This window comes from Corvus moneduloides, chromosome 3 (genome assembly GCF_009650955.1).
Source record: "Corvus moneduloides isolate bCorMon1 chromosome 3, bCorMon1.pri, whole genome shotgun sequence".
Lineage (NCBI taxonomy): Eukaryota > Metazoa > Chordata > Aves > Passeriformes > Corvidae > Corvus > Corvus moneduloides.
Genome location: NC_045478.1, coordinates 100,165,141 through 100,189,582, shown reverse-complemented (window position 1 = coordinate 100,189,582; position 24,442 = coordinate 100,165,141). Strand labels below are relative to the sequence as shown.

Genomic DNA, 24,442 nt, shown 5'->3' with positions numbered 1-24,442 from the left:
AGAAAAAATATTCCAGAACATAAATGTAGTCAGAAACTCAGTGTTCCAAGCAAAGTAAGTAGTTGGGAGAGCTCTGAATCTAAATTATAAAAGAATAAAAATGCATAAAAAGAAAGATCAGGGCAAAAAAGATAGGAAAAGTGATATGAAATGTCACTGATGCCACCACCTTCCTTAAAGAGACAGCATCCCTTCATACCATCCATTGCCAAATTTCTTGTCCAGAATTCAGAACTTACCAGATAAGCAAAAACTCTCTTGTACATTCACACACCTAAGAGGCTACATCACCCTAACGTTTTCCAATATAGCTGATAACTTAAAGTAACAATACCACCAGAAATATCAGATCCTGAATATGGCCCACAGAACATGCAAGTGCTTGCAATTTACCATGTGCCTGCACATCAGATTCCTGTCTATCCAAACAGAGCCAATAGCAAAAAAATCATTTCTCTGTGTAATGAACGCTGTGTATCATCCCATAAACTTGCACTTCTTCAATTTCAGAGCTACCCTTGGCATTGTTGAGGATTTTCTTTCTCTCAGTCATTTCGGTCAGTGAGGCTCAATTTGTTTTCTGTGATTTGCTCATTCAATTTAATTCAATTTTTCTGATATACAAGCCCTCAGTGTCTCTAACTGAGCTCTTCATCTAATATAATTTCCTTTCAGCTCCTCACCATCGTCCTTCCTCCACCACTGTCCCAGGTTCCCTAGTTTTCAGCAGTCTTATCCTAATTATTGCTCCTGTGTCTTGTACAGTCCAAGTATTATTTCTTCAGCATTCAAGTCAGATAAGCCCTCTTTCTCACTGCCTGAGCAAATGCAGGAGAAAATTGAGGGCATAGTGGTAATACACTTTCAACTCACTGTTCCTGGGAGAAATAATTACAGAGGAAATCTTGTTTAGTCACTACTGCCCTGGGAGACAGTATGCTCAGTTCAGATGAAATATTTGGAGAATTGCGTTGCCAAATCCTAACAGGTCTCTCCAGAGCACAATTGAAGCACTATTTGTCAACAGCCAATAACTGGGTCAAATTCAGACACTTTTTCAAAAGTTCAACAAAAGAAGCAAAGGAAATAAATTAGAATGGAGCAAATAGAGACTAAAAATCGAATTTAGTTCCAACAACTATTAAGGACAGCAGCACAGGGATGGGAAGGTAAGCACAACACTAACCTGGAGGAATGACTGAATTTTGAAGAGATCTCGGGGGGATTTTTTCTAAAACTAAAAATTCTTTCTGTTGGCATCTTATCAGATGAGATATACATGTTTAACACACTTTGAGAGTCAATGTGACTCTCAGGAGAGCAGCAGGAGTTTTCAATGGAGTCCTCTGCAGAGTAAGAGATGGAAGGAGCATTTCCACTTCATTCCCCAGTGACCTCTGTAGCATGTCTCTTACTACCACATTTTCACAGATCATAAATTTTAACCACTTTTTCTTCTGCATTGCTCTGCAGCTGGTCTTATCAGCTGGTTATATTAAGCTTTACCTCACACATACCCCTGCTAGAAGCACTATGAAATCTGGGTGCATGCAGCCAGGCTATCAATGGAGGCTGAGATCCTCAATCTTGCCTTGATGAAGAAGATTATTCCTAGTTGAGGAGCCCTGAAAGAAACAGGTTCTTGGGAGCCCTATATTCCAGTTTCCACCAAGTAGTCAAGTGCATTTAAGTAATGGACCCAAATGCAGGTTTGATTACTAATATGATGGAGAAAAGTCACATATCAGAATATTTTTCAGGCAAATGTATTTTATGTTTTTTTAATTTCAGGAGTTTTTCTCCAATCCCCTCCTCAATCAGCTTGGCATTTGCACTTCACTTTCTTTTGCTCGCTTCTTCTCTCTTCCCTTACAAATATGTAAACAGAAATCCAAGTATTTATACTCTGATAAGCTGCAATCTTTTAAAATGAAACCTTCATGCTCATCCTCCAAAGCTTTGTTTCTTCTTTGTTGGCACAAAGAAACAATAAAAGAAACATGTTCTAAGATAAGTATGTGATATTTCTTACTTTTCTGAACTAGGAGAACAATTTTTTCAATGTCATTTGCACTTTTTTATCTTTATAATTATCTGACATAATAGGTAATACATCTGATCATGGACAATATTTGTCTTCTTATAATGTCAAAAGTATTTTGTATATTTTAGTTGTCAGCACATTATTCTGTTACCTTTTATTTCAAAAATGCAGCGGAATGGTGCCAGAAGGGACAATTTTAGCAGCAGGATTTTATTATTGTTTCAAATCAACAAGCAATGTAGTAAGACTTTTTAAAATACCCTGCCTTCAAAGCAAATCTTGTGTCCAGGCAGTGGGAAAATGGCAGAAGGAATGACTCCTTACAGGGAAATTGCATTTGAAGCTACGTAACTAATTGCAGCTTTAAAAATGACAAATCAGGTTGAAATTTCTAGTCAAAAATATAAATCTCTCTTTCAGCATCTTATTCACATCTGTCCCTAAAGTGTAAATATTTACAATTTTTTTCTTTATATATATATTTTTTTTTTCTTTTTCTTTTTAGTATTCACATTGCTTTGCACACTTTAATAATGGTTGCTAGGCTTTTGGAGCCCAAGCCCCCATGTTCCCATAGCTAGCTGCATGAACCCAAATTAAAGACTTTAGTCATAAATGAACTTCTCAGGAGGTTCAGTTTCCAGTGAACATGGGAAGTTTACATTTGAAAATCAAGGGCTGGTGACAACAAAAAGTGGAGAAGGACAAAAAGAAATGATGTGTTCTTCCTTTTTGGGTTTGTAGACCAAATTTTTAGCAAGTGCTGGATTTGGACATCAATAGGGCAGCAATGCATCCTCGAGTGCTAAGGCATTAAAGGAGCTCTGTTTGAAAGGATGGACTCTGGCAAACCACAGCTATCAGCAAGGTTGCTGGCACTCCCAACTGCCATCCAAGACACTCCATCTTCCAAGAGGCTGAATAAATACTCTTCCCATATGTCTACTTTGCAGTGCTTGAAAAAATCGTTACAGGCTGGCTGGAATAACAGTGGAAATAATTCATCTCTTTTAGCTGAAGATCCATAGCAGACTAGTAGAGGTTCTTGTAATACAGTTTCTGCTATTACAGAGGACTCTATGTTTTTTATGTGCTGAGAAGCCAGACATTTGGGAAAACAACTGCTGAGCTCAAGGCCTTGGCATGTCTTCTTTGTTTTTTCATTTCTCTAGATACAGGTCTCAAGCTTCAAGATGACAGGTCTGCTTTTCTACCCTGCTGCCAATGTAAAACCTTCCCCGCCCCTAAAATATAAGGCTGGGGGGAAGTGGGATATGTCCAGGTTATGTCTGTCGGCCCATTTCTGAGTTCAGCTACCTATTGAAGGAAATGATCCAGAGGTTACAAATCATGCACAGTGCCAGCAACAAGCTCTCAGAATAAAAAGAGGAGACCTAAAGGTTATTTTTCCCTCCTCCTCAGCACTATCTCCAGCTTTATGATTAAGTTACCATTTTTCTTGCTTTTCTCCTCAACCCTCTTTTTTTCTTTTCTTTGGTCATGTTATCTTAGAAGAGGACTGACTGGATAATGACATTTTCAGGTAGACAAAAAAGAGGTTCTTTTGTACTTTGCAGTATGCACAGTATCCCAGGGAACAATGCAACAATATTTTTCATAGATAATTTCATATTACTATTTCACTCTGCTACCCTTTTCCCTGTTAGAGACTGTCTGAAACCATTCTATATGCACAGACTAATAAACATGTAATTTCACGTTTCTTTGTTGAGATGAGGTATATTTGTTCTGGAAACATATTCACAAGCAAGAACACCCAACTGAGCCAGTCAAAGCTACAACCCTTCCTGAAACAAGTTCTGTGCTGTAGCACAGTAGTAAATGCAAAGCTAAACCCAAGGATCTGTTCTAAAGAATCCTTGTGAAATTGTTTGATTATGACTCTCAACTAAATCCACTTTTTAGAAAAGATCTAGTAGCAGTATCACATCATATTCCATTCAAACTGATTTTGCTTGTTTTATATTATGCACTGTAATATTTATTAGGTAGCATGAAGGATTATAACAGACTTCAAAAAATGTTACATAAATACTAAGCCACGTTTTCTGTAGTGTTGCCTCTGCTTTTGTGAGCTGGCTTTGGAACTCTACAGATGTAATGGCACCACAAGAGTGCCTTTCAGAAACCTACAGGAGATCCAGAAGATGGCTCTAGTCTGCTGCCAGCAGCCACCAAAACAGACAGTCAATATTTTTCATGTCGATGTTCGACACTACTGGGATACAACAATAACAGTAATTGCAAGACAATAACTTATTGCTTAGGCAGATGCTAAAGGCTTTATTTATTATCCTCTCTCCCCAGAAACGAAATATTTATGGGGTGCAAGTGCTACTGCTGATAAAGAAAGGCTTTGCTTTCATTAAAAAAAGGTTTGAGACATTCTATTCATAGACCACCAGTTCCATTTGAATGTCTTAGATTATGAGATATCACCAAGAAGAGTGTGGGCTAAGTGATATGGTAAAATAAGAGGTTTGGAAAGCTACAAAATCTGCTGCGACACTGGAAAGCTATCACTGCCTCTGAAGGTAGTAATCCCTTTTCTCATCTGCAAGTACTTCTTAAGGTATACAGACTAAAGGACAAAATATTTACAAATTTTATTCATATTTATCAAACCTCGTTTGCAAATTATTTCTGTAAAGTTGTTCTATGAATTTATAAGGTCTTGTCTTTGTCCACAGAAGATATCTGTAGCATTTATCTGAAACCTGTGGCAAATCTCTGGAGATGCTCATAAGCCACATTTTCACTCTCTTGAGAAATTGAATTATTGTTACCATATGGCCCCTAACTGGAAGGAATGCCTTCACTTTCAAAAAGTTACTCATATACAAAAAGGTACTGTTCTGAACACAAAATCACTTGCTGGCACATAATAACACAAAGAATAAGGGAAAGCACACCCAGCTGTTCTGTTTGCCACCATTTTCCCAGGTAATTTGCTTTTCCAAGTGCTTTTCACCACAGCCCCACCTTCTGTCACACCACAAGCCCTGTGAACCATGGTTCACAGCATTAAGACAACGCCAACCACTACAGCTTTCATACAAGCTTCTTGTCCTTGGATCCTGAGAAAAGCTCAAAAGTGCAACTGACTGGGAGTTTCCCATCACAAAGGGTCCCTGATGAAAGAAACCCAGTCACTCCAAACCCAAAATATTTTATGGAAGACTTTCTTCATCCATTTTTTCTCATGTTGCTATCACAAAACCCGAAACAAATATTTACTGTTGCCTAGTGTGACCTGCTTCTGACAACTCTGGTTTGCAGAAATGACCTGAAATACTAATTTTCAAATGCATTTCCTATTGGGTTATCTTGCCTCTTGGGAACAGTGGATCACAGGCCTGGATGCCTTTGCAGATTCCCTGCTCTCTTCTACGCCGGACTCGCACATGTTTTGATAGAATCAGGTCAATAGATTAAATCAGGAAACACTTTGATTTAGAAAAACCTTAGTTTTACTTGGAAAAAAGATAGTGAGACAAAATGTTCCACTGCTTTTAAATAATTTTTGAACTTTTAATTCCTTTTCATATGTTAACTTTTATCCTTATTGGGAAGGTAAACAACTATTATGCGCTTTCTACAGGACCATAGATGCTTACAACATAAATTTTAGTGTTGTCCAAAGAGGATAACTTAAGACTGATCACAAAGCTATCCTTTCAGAGTTCTTGCTTTTTTTGGTTATAATCTTTAACTTTAATTAGATTTTTCAATACTTGGGGCTTTTCATCACTGTGAGGAGGTGCTACTGTAAAATCAGTAAGTTTGCTACAAATCAAGGAGGTAAGAGTTTCAGTGGTTGTTTTCACTAAATCTGTGTTTCAGTTACTCTAGACATGGAAAAACATTCTACAGGCATAATATTTATACATACACATACAGATGTATATATTCAAACACAAAAATTACGCTACTTATGCACTTCTATATAATGAAAGAAAAAAGGTACAGACAACCCTTGAAAAGAACATCCTCTTCCATCACAATAGTGGTAATTATTGCAACCATGCTACAATTCCTTATACATTACTCTCGTAATGCATTTCTCTTTTTTTTTTTTCTCATGATTTCATCTTCAAATTTCCATCTATCTTGGTGAATGCCCCTTTGTGAGCCATGAGCTACATTACATTTTTTAACTGCATACCATTTGTACAGTATTGTAGTCAAAGGGAAGAAACTGAAATATCAAAAGCTGCTTCTTTTTACACCTGCTCAGAGGGACAGTGGCTCTTTCAGAATTTAGAGAAAATAACAATACCAAACAGGAGAGCACAGACTTTAAATTCCATACATCTCAGTCAAGGTTTACTGCACATGTGCTTTAAATCATGCCCTATTTAACACTTGTGACTGTACAGTTGACCAAATTCCCCCCAGAAAATGTTTCCACAACCTCTTCCAGTCACCTGACAGAAATATACAGAAACATTTTTTTTCTACAGAAAAATCACTCAGCAAGAGCTCCTTATTTCTGTCATGCAGCTGAAAAGTAACTCTCTACTTAAAACAGAAGATTTGGAAGATTTACCATTAACAAATATATGCAAACACTGGAAATCAAAAGAGTTTCAGCTCATTGACCATAAAAAGATAATAAGCTGTGTCCTACCTATGGTGGTAATAACAGTGCCAGCAAAGAAGAAGGAACTTCCCAAGTCCCAGTGACTGATCTGAGCAGATGTGTTTCCTAAAGGTATGATTCCTGCATTTATTGCTGCCACTACTTGCTGCAAGTTTAAAAAGATTTTTGTCAATATTCATGAAGCAATTGTATTCGTATATATCACACAGTAAATTGATTACATCACTTATTTGATCCAAGCATTAAACCAGAAAACGATTTGTGTTGATCTGCTTGAGCTTTATCACTCAGTCAGGCTACAATTTATTCTTCAGCAGCCACTCCAGGCAATTCAGAAGAGCTGTAAAGTCCAGATCATTAGGGAGAATGCAAAATCCACAATATCTGTTACATCACTATCTTAGTTAGAAGGCAAATACAGGTATTTTTACTGCTGCAAGTGTTTGGTGAAGAAAAACATGCATTAGACAAAATTTATGATAAGAGTTTCCCACAATGTTCCTGTGTTGTGTTAGGCAAGCAAATGGACTTCTTAAAAACAGTCATTTAAAAACACCAAGAAAAAATGCCCATGCACTCTTCTGTATCAGATTAATTCCAATTAAAGAAAACACTTTTGTATAACAGATAATTCAATAACTTAAAAAATTACACATACAATTATAAAACTTTCACTCTAGCAACAAAAAAATCAGTCAAATATCAAACATGTATGTCCATACAACTATGTACTTCAGAAATGTTCTCAAAAAATTCAGTTCTAGCAACTAAAATCAACAAGCTTGCCACTAGTGACATTTTCATAGTCTCAAGAAATAATAAAGGTTTCCTCTTACAGCAGTGTCACCTACTGTAAATTCTTATTATAAAATGTATTCCTGTTTTGTTATATCATGGTTGCAGATATATACTGGTATTTGAGTTAAACAATACACACCAGGAAAAAGTATTTTTAGACTTGCAATAAATATTTCAAAGAATATAAGTCTGCATCTCATTCTGGAACTTTAAAACTTTAAAACATGATTTATTTCTAATCATTATCCTTATAAAAATTATTGGTGTCTAACAAAAGAACAACAGAGGAAGCAATACCACAAAATGAAAATGAGCATTTTAACTAACTAATAGTTCCTGTCTGGCAAGACGTCCAACAATCATTAGGTACATAAATATATTCAGTGATAGGACAGACCAGAACCATCTTCCATTTGAGCAGTCTGTTGCAGAGGAACAGTGTTGTACAGTAGCAATAATTTTTTTTAGTCCCAAAATACGTTGATAATTTGCAAATTAGAACATTTGTGTTACTAAACAATTCCCGCACTGTTGATCTGGACAGAAATTATGAAGTAATGAATGCTGGATTAACTAGGACATCTATTTTTTTATTGTGGGACTTAAATCCAACATTAAATCCAATATTAAATCCAACTTAAATCCAACATTTCCAGTTGGCCATTTTCAAAGCTCAGATGCACAAAGTAACCATTTTGAAGTCCACTGCTGCCCCTCTGCAGCCACAGGGATCTTGCTGCCAAACCTAAACAATTTCCACCATCCAGGGTTGTCAACAGAAAGCCAGCTGGGGTATTTTTACACAGACTTTTAACAGCTTTCACTTTAACTTTTTTTTAGGGCTTTTTTTTTTTTTAATAACAGGCACACATCGAAGAAGTGTAATTCTCAATCCTACTGAGAAAGGAAAAAGGATGGGAGAAGTGAGGGAGAAGAGAGAGTTTAATTTTCCTTTGTGTTGGAAGGATGAATCTTCTTCTGCATTTGTACAAGATGTACAACTTGGCAGGAGCAAATACAGCAGCACTGGTACTGACAGGTGTTTCCATCTGTGTAAGAAGGGACACATCAGACTAAGGAGAGTGAAAACCCTCCATTGAATTGATTTTATAATTTACACAACACAGATATTCCTTTGATTTACAAAGCCCAGTGTGCTGCATTATACAGAGCATGCTGAGTACAGCCTGAGCACTGTCACATTTCAGGGGACTGAAAAGGGCTGTCACAAGTCCTGGTACCTGCACATGGGAACACGCCCTGCAGTGAGGACATCATATGATAGAGCATGGGATCAATGTAATTTTTTGGAACCATTCTTGTTCCATTACAGTTTCTTGCATTGGATGACGGCGCTACCCAGAGCAATGCACCTGTTTAAGCAGTCTAGCAAGACCAAATTTTATACAAATCCAGATGCAAAATGTTTTCAGGGCTTTTATCATCACTGCACATTTTTGAAGCCGTACGTACCTCAAGGCCTTTTATACGAAAGGTGTTCCAATCTAAACTGCTCAAAGACCCACTACAGCTATGCATTTCCTGACTTCATCTACCATACCTATATTTTTCCAGGAAAAAAATAATACAACTTAACCCAAAACTGCCCAAAGCACAACAGATGGCTACAAAAGACAATTAGCTGCTATTATTATGTCTCTGATTTTATCCAACTGCTAATCAGGAAAATAATCAGGGCTGCTTTCAGAGATGCTTCCTTTTCGTACAGCCTCCTAAGTTCTGACTATGCACACTTTTAGGGACTTTCTGAGTAGGAGGCTGCATCTGCATCATGGTGTTCAGATTGGCTTGGGTGAATTGCTTTACCATTAATTTCTCTAACTTCTTTTGGAGCTCACTTGTATTTTAGGAGCCAAGTCATTCTGTGGCAGTGAGATCTGCAAATTACTTGTGGATCATTTAAAAAGCATTTCCCTTCTGAGAGTTTGTATGTACTTCAAAGTAATTTTGTAAGTTCTTATGTTATGAGGAACACTTGAATAGCAATTTCTAATTTGTCTCCTTCAAGAAATTAATGATCTTACAGACCCCTCAGCTTTCTCTTTCTTTCCGAATTAAAGATGTTTTCTTATTAAACAAAATATTCACCTTTTTAAACAAATCTGTTGTATATCACATATAAGTTGGGGGTTTTTATTGCCAGTATTTCTCATTGACTTTCTTTGTATATTTACTGATTCACATTTGTAAATTTATGGATTGTTTTAAGCACAGTTTTAGTCATAAAGGGTTAGATGATGACCTCATCATCACTGGGCTGTTGTTTTCAAACACACAAATGTTATGCTTTCTCCTGGGCTGTGACCATGCAGGGAGAAGCCAGACATAGATACTAATAAAGCTGCTGCATTTTATTCCTTCAGAGTCATCTGGAAGAGTCCTCCTGACTAACAAGGGTGACAGGTGGGTAAGGTTATTGCTTTACTGAGGTCTATACTACTGTCTCATAATGTCTTTGAATGTTGCTTGCAGATTTTTCAGGAAGGGTGACTGCATTTTCAGTTCTTTGGATCAGAGGATGACTTTTCTTCTTAGTGTGGTCAGTTTTAGCCTTCTTTAGCTAAGAAGATCCTCATCCAAGACTATTCCCAAGAAAAATTTTAGAAGAAAATAATTTATTGCATATCTCCTAACACTTGTACATTTCAGGGCACTAATTTCAGGGTAATTTCCTGCCCTGTGTCCACCGTACAAACCTACCTGGAGGATTGGATATTAACACTTCACTAGCCCGGAATAAAAACCAAGGCTCCACTAACTTCACTGAGGGCCAGCATGTCAGCCTTAGCCCTCAAGTAGCAGGCTTATTGCTCACTGTCACAGCTGTCACATTCAGTTCTCTGACACCTTAATTCTTGGTCGTCAGCCTCTTTTTTTGACTGACGCCTTACTACTACAGCAAACTTCATTTGTCATGAGTTTGACTGACTTCCTTCCTTCCTTCCTTCCTTCCTTCCTTCCTTCCTTCCTTCCTTCCTTCCTCCCTCCCTCCCTCAATTCTTTCTGTCACTTGAGATCTTTGGCTTATCCTGACTGACACATTAGTGACAGTAACTCTGTGCATTTTGAATCTAAAGGCAGAATTATGAAAATTCTATATAATCTGCACAGTCATCATACCGTGCAGCGCTTAAACACTTTGTGTGATCTTAACATGGGAACTTCTTGACTTATCAAAATTATTTTCCAGTATTAAAGTTAACTGACCTCCTCAGTGGCAATTTTTCTAGGTTTTTATTCCATATACAAAATGAATTGGTTTAAAAATCAGTTTGCTTCAACAGTACAGAACCAGTCAACATTAGAACAGGGATGTGGACAGATTAAACTCTTAAATTATGCAGATTATTTTGCTTGCATTACCTTCTTCCAGAGCTTTGCCTAGTACTTGTTTCATATGAGGTGACTGAGGACTGAGCAGAGGGTGGGTCACCCAGAACATGGCACCCAATCAAGGCTTCTCTGCACAATGATTTTTAAAATAATAGAATATGGTTATACTTGTAGTAATATGTTTTTCTTCTTTAATGATCTTCATAATGGTGAAAAAAAATCAGGCCCTTTTTTTTTGATAGTGAAGAGAATTGAGACAAAATTTTGAAAGATTTAAAAATTTTAGAAAATTCCTATTTTTTGAATTAGGTGAATTCTTAGACTGCCTCTGTACTGTATCCCAGGATAGACGTGAAGCGTGTCTGAGATCAAGTCCTCACTTGCACTACACCCACACATCCCAGCTACTTGGCTTTGCAGCCACATTCGGGAACAAGCTTTAGCAGAGTATCAGAGAAAAGAGGCAGAGACGATTGAGCTCAGAGTGGAGAGGTCAGGCATGACCAGAGCTCCAAAAGCACACAAGCATTGCTTTCACAACATACTTTTTTTGCTTGAAATCAGAACACTGGGGAAAGGAGAGTGACAACACAAATCACATTTTGATTCAATGTCAGTTTTACATTTCCTATATAATTTAGAAAAGCTTCCTGGTCAATAAATTGTGCAGTTTTGTGTTATTCCTGTGTTCATGCAGGCATCTCTCTGTAGAGGCCATGCTGAACTTTGCTTTGCAGATTAGGACATAGAATACTGTGACATTTCTTCTGTCAAAACAAGAGAGAAAACAGTCTTTCAGACAGCACCGTCATTTTCTGAGGACAGAAGACAATTCTAGGTCAGGGATTTTATCCTTGCAAGGAGTCTATGACATTGACTGACAAAAGCCAGCCTGCTGGCCAGAGAGCTGCATCCACTAAGTGGGTCTGCAGAGACTCAGGAAAATAAGGAGAGGTTATAAAGTGTGAAGGCTGGCCTCTGGTAGTCAACTGTTGTCTCACATGGAAATCAGGCAGAAATAAGTATGTGTCAAACCAGTCACTCCAATGCTCATCTCCTTGTTCCACACCAGGCTCTGAATACATGTTTTTGTACCATCTTCCAGTCACTTCATTCTCTGAAATGATGTAACACAACAGTTCATTACTCTCAGCTCTTCTACCGGAAGATTAAAATAGAAGCACCTCAAATTATGCTTCTGATAAAATCCAGTGCGTGCTTTCTTTCACTACCCAGCTTGCCAGGAGTTAGCTTGTACTTCCTGGCAGTCACTTGAAAAGTGATGTCAAAAAGTCAGATGTGTCTCAAAGTTTCTGAAAACCATTTTTCAGCCTGGATTTCTTCCTTAACTGCCATAGTTCTGCTGCCATTTGACAAGGGCACTCTCCCTTTACATGTATAAAGATACATCTCATATGGCCCAGCTACTGCTCAAGTCCTGTGTTTTTATTTCAGCTTTGGTTTACAAGGAATGGAAATCATAGTTCTCAGTTCAAAGGCACACCAGGATGCTTTTAACACTTAGCAAACAACTCTCCAGCCTCAAAACACACGGTTTTGGGCCTTGATGTTGAAAGAGATTGCAATAATATTTGTATTATAGTTCTGTGATTCCTTGTTTTTTCTTTTTGGTTTTTATAACGTATGAGTATACTCTACACTGGAGACTAGTACCCCACATGCTGAAGAACTGAAGTACTCTTTTCACTCTCTTTCACAACTACTCAAACTAAAACCATGCAGAAACGTAACAAAAAAACATTTCTATTTCTAAATATGTATTACAAACCCCATGGGTTTCTAAGTATATAAGTTCTCTGTGTGTACATACACATATATATGCATGTATATACACATACACGTTCAGGGAAGAAGGTTTTTCTTTGCTTCTTGAGATTACAGACTGAAAGAATTATGCAAACAGCTGTTCAGCAGAACTGACTTACTAATGAGTCATATCTGCCACCCTTTCTAAGACAAAAGCTGGCATTCAGATGCAATCAGGCTAAGCTAAGTTCTAGGTCCTATAAAACTCTTCATCTGAAGGAAATGCAATCTTTACGGGTCTCAACACCAGAAGCAGCAAAAAAAGTTTGAGACCAATCTGCTTGAACAAAGAAGTGACAAGGGCAATTAAAATTTATTTGTTATTCTCCCCCCAAATAACGCTCATGAAGGATAAAAACCACTTTACATAAATCCTTTTGGTTTAATTAATATGTAGAAAATGGCTACAGAAAACGGAGCTGTCCTGTCCCTGGAGGAAATGCTCCCAGACAAGAGAAAGTTTGGCAAAAAAAAAATCCCTTCTTCCAGGAGCTGAGTACAGAATCAGAAGAGGGAGAACAGCAGGAACCTGAGCAAGTAGTACACAGAACCCAGGGGCTTCTGCAACCCATCCAGACCCAACCACAGCAAGTGGGTGTCTGTGGGGAGGAAAGGTCTGGGTAACGGTGTGATCAAAGGTCTTTCACAGAGATCTTTCATTTAATAAATATTTCTCTGATCTGGGGATTCAGGTAGAATTGGGGGGGTGAGGAAGGAGACAACTGCATTCAAACATTTATTTCTGAGCAGAGTGAAACAGAAAGGAGACACAGACACAGCAAGAGGAAAAGAGACACATGATGCTGCTGTACGAGTTAGGACTGCCAGGACACCTAGAGTTAAGAGTACATAAGCCAAGTGCTCTGATGGGCAGACACCATACTAAGGACAGACACATGCACAGGCCAACAACTCAAACTACAGTTCCTGTGCCTCATGTTTTAACTGCTTTGAAAGTCCTTCATTTCTTTTTTCATTGCCTTGAAAACACCACCAACAGGCAGCTCTGCTGCTCGTATCTGCAGTTTGTCATAAGCTTCATACTTGAAATGCAGATGGCACATTAAAAAACTGATGCAATGGTATTTTGGATCCTCAGATAAATAAATAAAATATACTGCAGCCTCAATTTCTTCTATGCTGGCCTATCAATCTTTCCAAGGCTTCAAGTTTTACAAAGCATAAGTGATGCTTCCAGGCTAGGATCCTGACATGTGATGGTTCCTGTTTTCTTTTGAGAGTCTGGAAGGAATGCAAAAGGAGAGACTAAGAATATTTAGGGTTTAAACTTATACATTCAAACTACCTCAGAAAGTTCCTGCTTAGAGGACCCGTAAGCTACAGCTCACAGGACTGAAAATGTCTACAAAAGTTGTGATTCAAAGAATTAATAAAATTTTATTTGAGCTTAATAGGTTTAGTTAATAAATTTTAATCTTGTCTAAATAAATTTGGGGTTTGTCTGAAAACAAGGACTTTGCATCTGTGTTTTCCCATCTACTTTATTTTAACAATTTTCTACATAATTTAGGCTTCAAGGAGCTTATCTCATTGAAATCAAACAATATATTCCTGAAAAATTATTTTTTTCTACGATAATTTTCTTGGGGCTACAATGCAAGATGTGAAGAAGCCTGTGAAAGAGACAAAATCAGCTACTGGTAGAGGTGCAACTTAATGTAGCTACCTACCTTCAACTATAAAAATGAAGCTGCAGCAAATACATACTTTAAAGTAAAATATTTTTACAAGAAATTAGTCACATAAGCCATGATGACTTCCTGGTGATGCCAGTTTGAAGAAAGAAACACTGCGCCCATGTCATTCATAATTATATCAGGCTTCCCTCAAGAGAGAGATAAAGAAGAAAAAAAAAGCATTTGTCCTCAAGGGAGATTAAAAAAAAAAAAAAAATCCCCATTTTGGTCTCATTCATGATCTGAGAACTGAATGGAAAAAAAAGGGGAAATGCACCTGACACAAATGTGAGATGAAAACAGGAATGGCACATAACTGTGGACCCCTGCACAGGGAGCCGTTCTCCCCACGTTAGCCACAAGCCCACACAGAACTCAAGAAGACCAACTTTTGGGATCCAAGTGAATTCAGCTAATCCTGGTGGCTCATTAATTATTTCTGTTTATTTTAAATGCAAGCACGTTTTTGTGGGCATTCAGTTTTCAGAAGAAGCCACGTATGCTGAAAGGGGCTGGATTTAAAACCCTACAGGAGTATTACTGCTGAGACAGCTTGGTGCAGCACCCTGAAAACTTGTTCAGATTTCAAAATGAAAGCTATATAAGACAGGAATTACCACACACAGCACTTGGAACACATTAAAAGATTGTGCTGTTTAGTACAATAGTATTTTTTTCACTTGTTAGCATTTCAGAATAAATATATTTGAAGGATCTTTCTGCTAAAGAAGAAAGCATTATTATTATTATTATTAACTTATGTTCCATTGTATCTTTACTTGAAAACTCTTTATTAATTTTCAGAATTAACTCACTAAGATAACTATAATAATTCACACCAGCTAGCTGGGATATTCTAGATATTTAAGATAATATAACTGAAATTTTTCTTATTTTCCATTTTTGAATGCGAAGCAATGCATTAAAAAACTAGCTTGGGTACTAAAAGGAATTTTTTTTTTCCATTTTGGTTTTAAAAGGTTAACATAGACAAAGAACCGCTGAGCAATATATAATTAGGTGGTATTTACATAAAAAGCTCTTCTCTTTTTTTTTTTTTTAATCAGTTTTTTCTTTGGCAGGGAGACAAACCATTGCTTCTCATTGCCAATACATCCCATAACACAAAATATTGGCCGCATTCTTGTGTCCTAGGAACAACATGAGTTCTGGGCAAGGAGAAAGCTAATTCACTGGTTTTTCACGCACCTTATTTCCTCCACAGGATATTCAAGATCCTATAGAGGGAATGAGGTGTATGAAACAACAGTAATGACAATTTTATGATGTTGCTGAATATCATATTCAGTCAGGCTCACCTGCTCCCAGACACAACCCCAGGAGATGTCAGGAAGGAAGACACAAGCATCTCGTGGCTGCACAGCACTGCATGAGGACATGAGTGCCACCTGAACATCAGCAGTGTAACCCAGGGTCCCTTTACATTTGTTACCATGCACAGGTCTATAAATATAGCAGGAATTTTTTCTAGGTTCCTGGCAATACATTTTGTTCATCTGAGTTTGAAAGATGTCTCTAACATTTTAAATGTTTAGTGGTAAGCTTGCTGTAGGAAGTAGTCAACAAGCTAAAAGAAAATTAGAAGTAGATTGAAATAATTAGATACAAGAGCTCCAGTTAGAGAATTATTTCATTCTTTAATGCTCATTGTTATTTGTGCATGTAGCTGGATTACTCCCAGGTTTCTATCGGCTTCTACCAACAAAAAGCTCAGTGGAGAGGGAAAAATTGTTGGACAGAAGACATAAAAAATCCTTAGTGTAAAAGAAGACGAGGTTTATATGTTTTGTCTCATATACATTAAATCTACACAGTCTGAACTATGTTTACTCTTTTATTCTGTCACCTGACAGTTACTTTGCGTTGCATGGCAGGGCCAAGTTTAGAGCAGGCACAGACAGAGAAACCAAAACATCATTCGTGATGAATTGCAGTGTGTTCTTCTTCCAAAAGAAGAAACAGTAGGAAAGAATCTGGCCACGTTTCTTTCTGCAGCTTTATAATGTATTAGATATCACACATAACCTTTACCAAACCAAGGCTTTCTCATCTGTTAATAAGTGAGATCCTTGCAAGACCTTCCAACTGAAACTTTTAAAAAGTGAAGTTTAGCATCAGACCATACACAGCTTGCTACTCTGTTGTATTCTCATTACTCACCCAGGTAGTGTTTGTACTTTCACAAGCCTCCCTCCTGGGATATTTCTCTAGTTGTAAATTTAGATATACCACCACTGAGTGCTGTGCACTGCCCACCACTGGGGACAGCATCCAGTGATGCACTTAACGCTGTTGGTAATGCTGGCTTCAGGCTACAGCAAAAGGAGCTGAAATTGCCTGGAAAAACTGGTCTCTTGGGTGCATAAATATGCTCTGCATGACTTCTGCACATTTTTAATATGCTACTAAATAGAAGTGCTCACAAAAAGCAGAGGAATTATGTACCTGGATATACCTCCCAGGGTCCTGCCTTGCTGTGGTTCATTGCAGGTATATTCTGCTACAGTGAGGCAACAAGCAACTGAAGTGCTTTAGATTGAAAGAGATTTGCAACACTGGACCAGAAAAGTCAGAGACAGAGGAGGTCATGAAGACCATGTCCTTTTTTTGTCAGCATGGGAGCAACACTGCTGGACTAGGCTGAAAAGTTATGAGGAAAACACAGGTCCTTTTTCTGAGGCAGCTGAATCTACCTCAGTGCCATCATCAGAGCACTCTATTTCATTAACTTTGCACATTTTCTAGGCTGCATAGCAGCTCTCTGTTGCCCCATATTTTTCATCTATATAAAATATATGATGTCTATAAAAGCATAATTCTCACCTAGTACACTCAGAGGAGCCACACAATCAGTGTGACAATACAAAGTTTCAGGAACTCAAAACCCAGGGAATAAACCTGAAAAGTTGGCAACAGTATATGTTGTTGTTTTGGGGTTTTGGAGACTGGTGAGAGAAAATAAGGATGGAGAAGACAGGAATGGAAAAATCCCTATCCTGTGTGTATTTATTGAAACACACAACACTGTTTTAGACATCTTTGTGACAAAAGGAAGATTTCAGCCAAGGTGCTGGAAACTCCATGACTCTACTTTTTTATAGCTGAATTTGTGCTCTCCAAGTAGTCTCTCTAACGTGCTCACCTGAAAAACCTACCATATATTGTACTGCCAGTGGACAGTCTTGGGACAGTCTAGCCTGCTTCAGAATAAGGATTAAATAGCAGAGCAGAAGTTTGTGAAGATTGAAAAAGCCTGGCATGACAAGCACCTTGAGCAATGACTAGCAGGAAAGAGCCAAAACAGTTTCTGGATTCCCAGAATACTAAGTTCAAAAAGAAAAGTTGTAATGAATTTCATTATAGTTTGACTCAAGGTAAATACTTGATTAAAGAACACATTGGAGTCCGTAAGCTCTGTAATTTTCTTCACACAAGACTAATCATTCCAGCTCCCTTCTACTTTAGTACATATTAATTTTCAGTTTTATAGCTTTCAGTGAATTCTTAAATAACATTTACTTTTTCCTTACACACACTATTTATTTTTATTCATACAGACATCCAATGAAAACTGAAGAAACACTGCATTATATTGTAATAGCAGTCAGACATAATCCCAGAGAGACAAAATGTATTTCACTAATTTAGTTTCTGTGACAAAGTAGCAACTAGGGAACAGATATGACCCCACATGTAAGATAGACCTGGAAAAGTGAATTTGAGACTCTCTTTTAGCTTTGCTGTCCTGTTCTACTTTGGGCAAGCAGAATTTCCCAACCCTTAGGCAACATGATATCATTCACTAACACTTACTCTGCGTAAAGCAAGGCACCCAAATGGGCTCCCTGTGCCCCAGCTCTTCTCCTATAAACGGAGTGTAACAGCACATTCCTACCTCCATCTCATGGTTCTCTTTACAGACAAAGAGAAGGGAACATGGGCAAATTAAGTTTTCCATTTAACCCAACAGCACGCAGAGCAAACTCTTCCCACAATTCTCTCTCATCTGCGTGCTGTGGGAGGCTGTGTCACCTCCCCGTGGTTCACACGCCTGTGTTTTTCTGGTCGTGGCAAGATCATTAGTGGAGATGGAAGCTAATGCTGGTATGGTTATCTGTGCTCTGATGATTGTACTGAAACTTATTTATTTTACACTGAACATCAAATGGGCGTTGAATGCTGATGAAGTGGTTTTTTATTATCAATCTGTGCTTCTGGGCAGAGAATCATAAATGCTAGAATATCTAAGTACTCCAGAGCAAACTTCAACAGTTTTTGCCTTAAGGTCCATCTCACAGATGATGTAAGATAACACGGCTTCAAAATTTCTTTTTTTATCTTCACAAGTACAGTATCTGACCTAAAAATTTCATAGGAGGATATTTATAGTAGCTACAAGAGTTATTTTTCATCAGAATGTGCTTGTATATTTCTCTGAAAGGTTATCTCACGTTCTGCTGGTCAAACCACTGGAGCACAGTTATTACACAGCATCTAAATCACTATCAGCAGCATCTCCTCAGGCATGCCTGGTCGAGACTTATGGAGACAGGAACTGTCTGACAGGCATTTAAAGGGTAGCAGTTTTGGAACACGTTTTAGCAATGAAGCAGGGGAGAAGTCACAAAATACAAGACATTTTCCCAGCTTACCTTTAAAACTCATAAGTAGTGTACCATAAAAATAACTCAGCACATCAGAACTCTATATTTAAAACTGAAAAAACCATGTCCATGTTGATGCTCAAGGCAGATCAGTGTAGAGAGGTAAATTCAACTTCTAAACTCCCAGCCATATCTGCTGGCAAAAAACACCTCCAGAAATCTTTGCTGCCCACGCATCTGGCATGATCCAGAGTTCCTGCTCGCCATGGTCTGGATGTCCAACACCCTCTCCTCCTCTCCCTGTCCCACCTTGGGCTCTGTAGACCCCGACAGCCCCATGGCTACCGTTAAGGAAGGAGTCAATCCTTGCCAACTCTTGACTGTTCACTCCAGCCTCCCGTTTCATTGTCCCAGGCCCAGAACTGATGTTATTTGGCAGCCCTCTGCTATTCCCTCCGGTGCAACTGGATATTCATAAGATGGGATTTAAGTTGGAAGGGGATTTATAAGGCTCCCGATCTAGTTCTGTGCTACTGCAAATAAATATTTCCTGTGGTTCTGAGGCAGGTGACCTGCAAGGGTAAAGTCATGTTAGTAGGAACACACCAATGTGCATCATTTGTGGATGTACCTTTAAGAAGCAGAGAAAATTGAGATTTAAGATCAAAGTAGGAAGTCCATGGTACTTTCCTGTACTTAAAACAAAATCAATATAAAGAAACATACAGCTGGAAGGAAAGCTAGCTTGATAAAATCACAGTAAATTAGGAGTCCTTTAAGGCAATGGATGGTGTAGCTTCTTCCTCAGAATTAGGCACTTCAAATATTGACAGAACTTGTAAGGCACAATCAATATACCAATTCCTTTGTGAACTATTAATTATATATATTGCTGATGAATAATCATTTAATTAGCATAATGGGAGGCTTCAGTGAAAAGGCCATCTACCAAGCATACCACACCTAAAAATAGCAATAGCTTTCCAACCATGAGGCTTTGCATGAAAATGCAAATGTTCAACTTCTGGTCTTAACACGTTACATCGCTCGGCCAATACAGAGCTTTGCTTATAAAGGTTTTGCCCCTTATCACTGCAATACTGCCATATAGAATTTGTTCCTCTAAGGCAAGATGATGAGGGGTTTGGTATGGATTACCTGAATCAGTTCATCAAGCTCTGTTGCATTCACACAGGAATGCTGAGATACAAACGTCTGCTTCTGAATCACAATGGTGGTTCTCTGGGAGGTCTCGTGAGGCTGCTCCAGGGCTTTAAATACTGTTGCTCCAATTATTAAATACACGACTACCACCAGAAAAATTGTTGAGACTGTCTTCCATTTCATAACATTAATGGCCGAATCGCTTTCCTCCCGTGAAGCAAGCACGGTAGGCTTGGTAGAAAATGATAATCTTGGTTTGGAGTTCTGAGTGGCCGATTTGGGATCCAGCAAGTCAGGTGCCGCCACTGGCAAAAACAGAAAAAGAAAGTTAATGTTTACAGTGCCACTCAGATTTTGTTAACTAAACTTCTTGCCAAGAGATTACATGAATTCTGTTGCTTCCAAATGGAATTCTTAAACTCTTGAATCTTTCTCTTAATGCCATGATAGCTTACAACAGATCTGTTGCTCTGAATAATATCCATTTTACATGCATATGCACATTTGCAAACATTTTCTGTCTGTCCCCTTATGATATTCAATCATTTCCCAAAAGCAGATTTCCACTACACCCTTGCATTTCATTACATTACTCCAAGGTAGTATTTTGCTGCAGAGGTTCTTTACCGTCTGCTGTTCTCATCAAGCACTGCTAAGGCAGCTTTCCAGCTGTGTTCTACCTCAGCGTTACAGAAATATGAAGAAAATACAAAACCTCCCCTGTCTCACCTATTTTGTCCTATGTTCCCAACAATGCTGCCAGAGAACAGTTGTATGATCACTTCCAAACTCCCCAGACACAGGCCATAAAAAATAAGACATTGCTCATCATACCGGTCTTAACGGGCTAATTGTGTATTGATTACACCTTTCAGAAAACTCTGCTACAAACACATGTGTGCTTACTGGAAGCGCCGTGCATTTGTTAGAGCAGGTATTTCTATTTACAGCTACAGAAACCCATCGGGTTAGGAAAAGAGCAGCGGAGTGTGTTAATCAAGTACTTGGATAACTCATGTGACTACCAGTAACTACACTAAAAAAAAAAAAATCCTCCAATCAAGTGCAGGTAAAGGTCTCCTGTGGGAAGATGGCCACAGCAGTGACCACACAAGTTATATTTAAATTGTTTTGAATAACCAGTATGTTTTAAATGGCCAAGACAGCTCTTCCAGCCGCTGGTGGGAAAGCTCAGATCTACATCTAGAGGAAAGTCTCCCACAGGACGGCGGAGATGGGATGCGTCCCTGCAGGGAAGGCGGTGGTACTTGACAGAGTCACCACCTGGGAGCCCGCCGGGCTCCGGCACACGCCGCGGCTCCGGGAGAAGGGGTCGGGAGGAGAGTGGCAGCCCCAGACCGGGCCGAGCGAGGACCCGGGGGCACCCCTCACAGCCCGCGGGGTGGGCGCCAGGCACTCCACGCGGCGTCGCGGTCACGCATCCCACTGCTCCGGCCCCCTCCCCACGGGCACCCGGGGGTCGGGCACAGCCCCCGTCCCGCACCTTGGCGGGGGGAGCCCCTTTCCCGCCGCCTCCTTCTCTCCCGTGGCGGCCCCCGAGCCCCTCCGAGCCGCCAGGGCCGGTGCCGGGGAGCGCCCCCGGGCGGCCGGGGCCGCCGAGCCCTCCCGGAGCAGCGCCGACCGCCGCGGCCGCCGGCGGCGAACAAAGGAGCGGGCACCGGGCACCGCCGCTCCGCCGCTGGCCCCGCCGCCCCCTCCCCGCGCCGGTGAGATGCGCCGGGGGCCGCCCGCCGCCCCCGCGGGGTGCAAGCCCCGGTAGCCCCCGGAAGCTGCCGCCAGCTGGGATGCTCCGCCGCGGGGGAGCGGCGCGGGGGCGAGGCGGCCGGCGGCGGAGCCGGGGCGCGGCACGAGCGGGTGCCGGGAAGGGAAGGGAAAAGGAGCCAGGCAAGGTACAAAAGGAGCCCGGGCCGCCGCGGGGAGCATCCCGGGGTCCGGTGCGGGGGAAGCAGGGGCGCATGCAGCATCCGCAGGGCTGGGAGCGGGGAGGCACGCCATTGTGCTCGTACTCACTTCTTATTTACCGACCCGGTGCCCTCTCCTCGCTCCACGGGCAGGCATTTTTTCAATGCTTGGGTAGATACAGTTAGAGCAAATTTTAAAAAAAAATTAAAAATTTAAAAAAAAAAAAAAGGAAAAGAAAAGAAAGGCGGGAGCAGACCGAGAGGAAGAGGCTGATGGATGGGTCTGGAGGAGAGGGAGCGGCAGGGGCGGGCGGGCTGGCAACGCGGATCCCGCCGTCTCCCCCCGGCCCCGGGTAGTGCGAGGTGCCTCACGTCGCGCATCGCGCATCGCACATCGCGGCGCTCCCGTGTGTGTGAGTGCGTGCGAGCGTGTCCGTGTGTGTGTGAGTGCCTGTGTGTGCGTGTCCGTGTCCGTGCGCGCTCCGGTGCGCGGGGCGTGCGGAGCAGCCCGAGCCCGGCGGTGCCTTTTGTGGGGCGGCGAGCAGCCGCACCGCTGCTCGCCCCCCCCGCCCCTCCGCGCCCCCTTCCGCGCCCCCCGCCGGTGGGGGTGGGCAGCCGCTCCGCGCCGCTCCCGGCCCGCCGGGGGTGCGCGCCCCTCCGCGCAGGCTGCCCAGCTGGGCGGCCGGCAGAAGCTGCACGGGGGCCGGGGAAAGATGAAAGGGGAGCCGGGGGGAGGCAGAGCGGTACCTGCGGAGACCAAGGTCTCGCCTGGAAATAAGCGAGGAGGGAGAGAGGGAGGAGAAGGCACTGGCCAACCCCGCCGGCGAGGCTGGACCTGCCGGCGGTCCCCGCTCCAGCTCCACAGCCGGCCGCCTCGCCAGAGCCTCCCCGTGAACTTTTGAACTGTCCGAAATGCCACCGAATTAGCAGGAGAGAGGGGACAAGCGGGGACACCTCGGCCCTCGCCGGGGAGCCCTCGCGGGGGCTGAAGGGCCAGGCGGTTCCGTCCTTCCCGGCTCGGCCTGATTTTAACCCGGTGCTTGGCAGCCTGGTGTGCTGCTGCAAGGAGTTAACTAGGTGGGATCTAGGAGTCAGGGATGGTAGCTGCTCTCCTATCGCACGCACCGCCTGCGCACCGCCTTCTTCCATTTCAGTCTGATAGATACATCAGGAAATGCTGCTTCAACTGTGGCTTTCTGCCACTAAAAAGCCTGAAATTATCCTTGCTGTCTTTGCCGCAGGCTAACTCCCCTTTTTCCTGGTCATCTGTCACCTGTGACAACTATTCATGGGTCAGGCTGTTTACACTGAGGTCTTACACTCGCCTAGAAGACAAATCCATAGAAGAGAATTTACCAAGAGAAACCAAAAACTGCTTCCCCTCAACCACTCTAAACAAGTCTAAAAAATTACTCACCATAACAAATGGGTATAAGTCTCAAATATTTAAAGCCAGAGGCTGTATCCGTAAAATGGCCAAAGACAGTCATACATCGGGTGTTTAATGGGCTATAATCCCACTTAAATCAGCAGCACCATCAGCAAACACTTTAGAAGTCACTTATTTTAACGCTTCTCCATATCAGTGTGACATAATACAAATGAGTGTAATATCGAGTTACTTAGGACTCCAATTTCAGCAACATCAATCATACCACTCTCCCCCAGTGCATCCACAAGTCTCCACAAGATGCAGCACAGGGCAGGAAGCTGCCTCTGCTATTTCAGAGCGAGCTGTAGCTCATTGCTGCCCATCCCTGGGAACCAGCAGAGCCCCTGTCAAGTAACGGCAGCCACTGGGCCCAGTCCAAAAACCCCTTGCAAGCAGATCTTCAGTCACAGGGTTGGCTTCATTAACACAGTCCCAATCATCAAACACAAGAGAAACTGCTTCTGACTACTGATACTCCCTCGCTCAAGGAATTCTCGAAGATAAAAGATTTTCACACCTGAATCTTCTTGACACAAAATAACCCCTCCCAAAACATCATCTTTTGCCCTTTCTCTCCAGCAGATTTCTTAATCATTAGCCTATGTAAGCACTTCCTGTTCCTATCTTGTGGAAAAGAATCAGTTCACAGGATTTCTTTGAACATCCTATGGGAAAACAGGTGTGAACATTTTCCTCCATGCTGACCTGTGTTGCTATAAAATACTGTGGAAAATAGTACTACATGCCTTTCTTTAGAAATCTAAATATTTGGAATGAGATTTTGTTTATCCTTGAGTGAAGGAATTATTATTAAAAGCTTAAAAAAGGTCATACTTATTGCCTACAAATTGAAATCTATGGGAAGCCTTCCAATAGCTTCAGGAGGGTTTGGAGCAGGCCTTAAATTTAGGGATTCCACCCAATGGGAAGAAACCATTTTGAGATCCACTCCAGG

At 41.0% G+C, this 24,442-nt stretch overlaps 1 protein-coding gene across 7 annotated transcripts in view; it reads right to left on the bottom strand.

Annotated features, from left to right (window-relative positions):
* The window catches only part of KCNK2 (potassium two pore domain channel subfamily K member 2), a 128,776-nt gene that overhangs the window by 55,071 nt on the left and 49,263 nt on the right, over positions 1–24,442 (bottom strand). For 4 of the 7 annotated variants that reach the window (XM_032102989.1, XM_032102991.1, XM_032102990.1 and 1 more), the window contains 2 exons: positions 20,128–20,438; positions 6,696–6,813 (listed from right to left, as the gene is read on the bottom strand). In XM_032102989.1, coding sequence (XP_031958880.1) covers positions 6,696–6,813; positions 20,128–20,438 — 429 coding nt within the window. Of the gene's footprint in view, positions 1–6,695; positions 6,814–20,127; positions 20,439–22,164; positions 22,624–22,802; positions 23,122–23,472; positions 23,546–24,442 lie in introns of those variants that run through there. The other 3 variants (XM_032102994.1, XM_032102995.1, XM_032102993.1) reach the window with 3 other exon arrangements.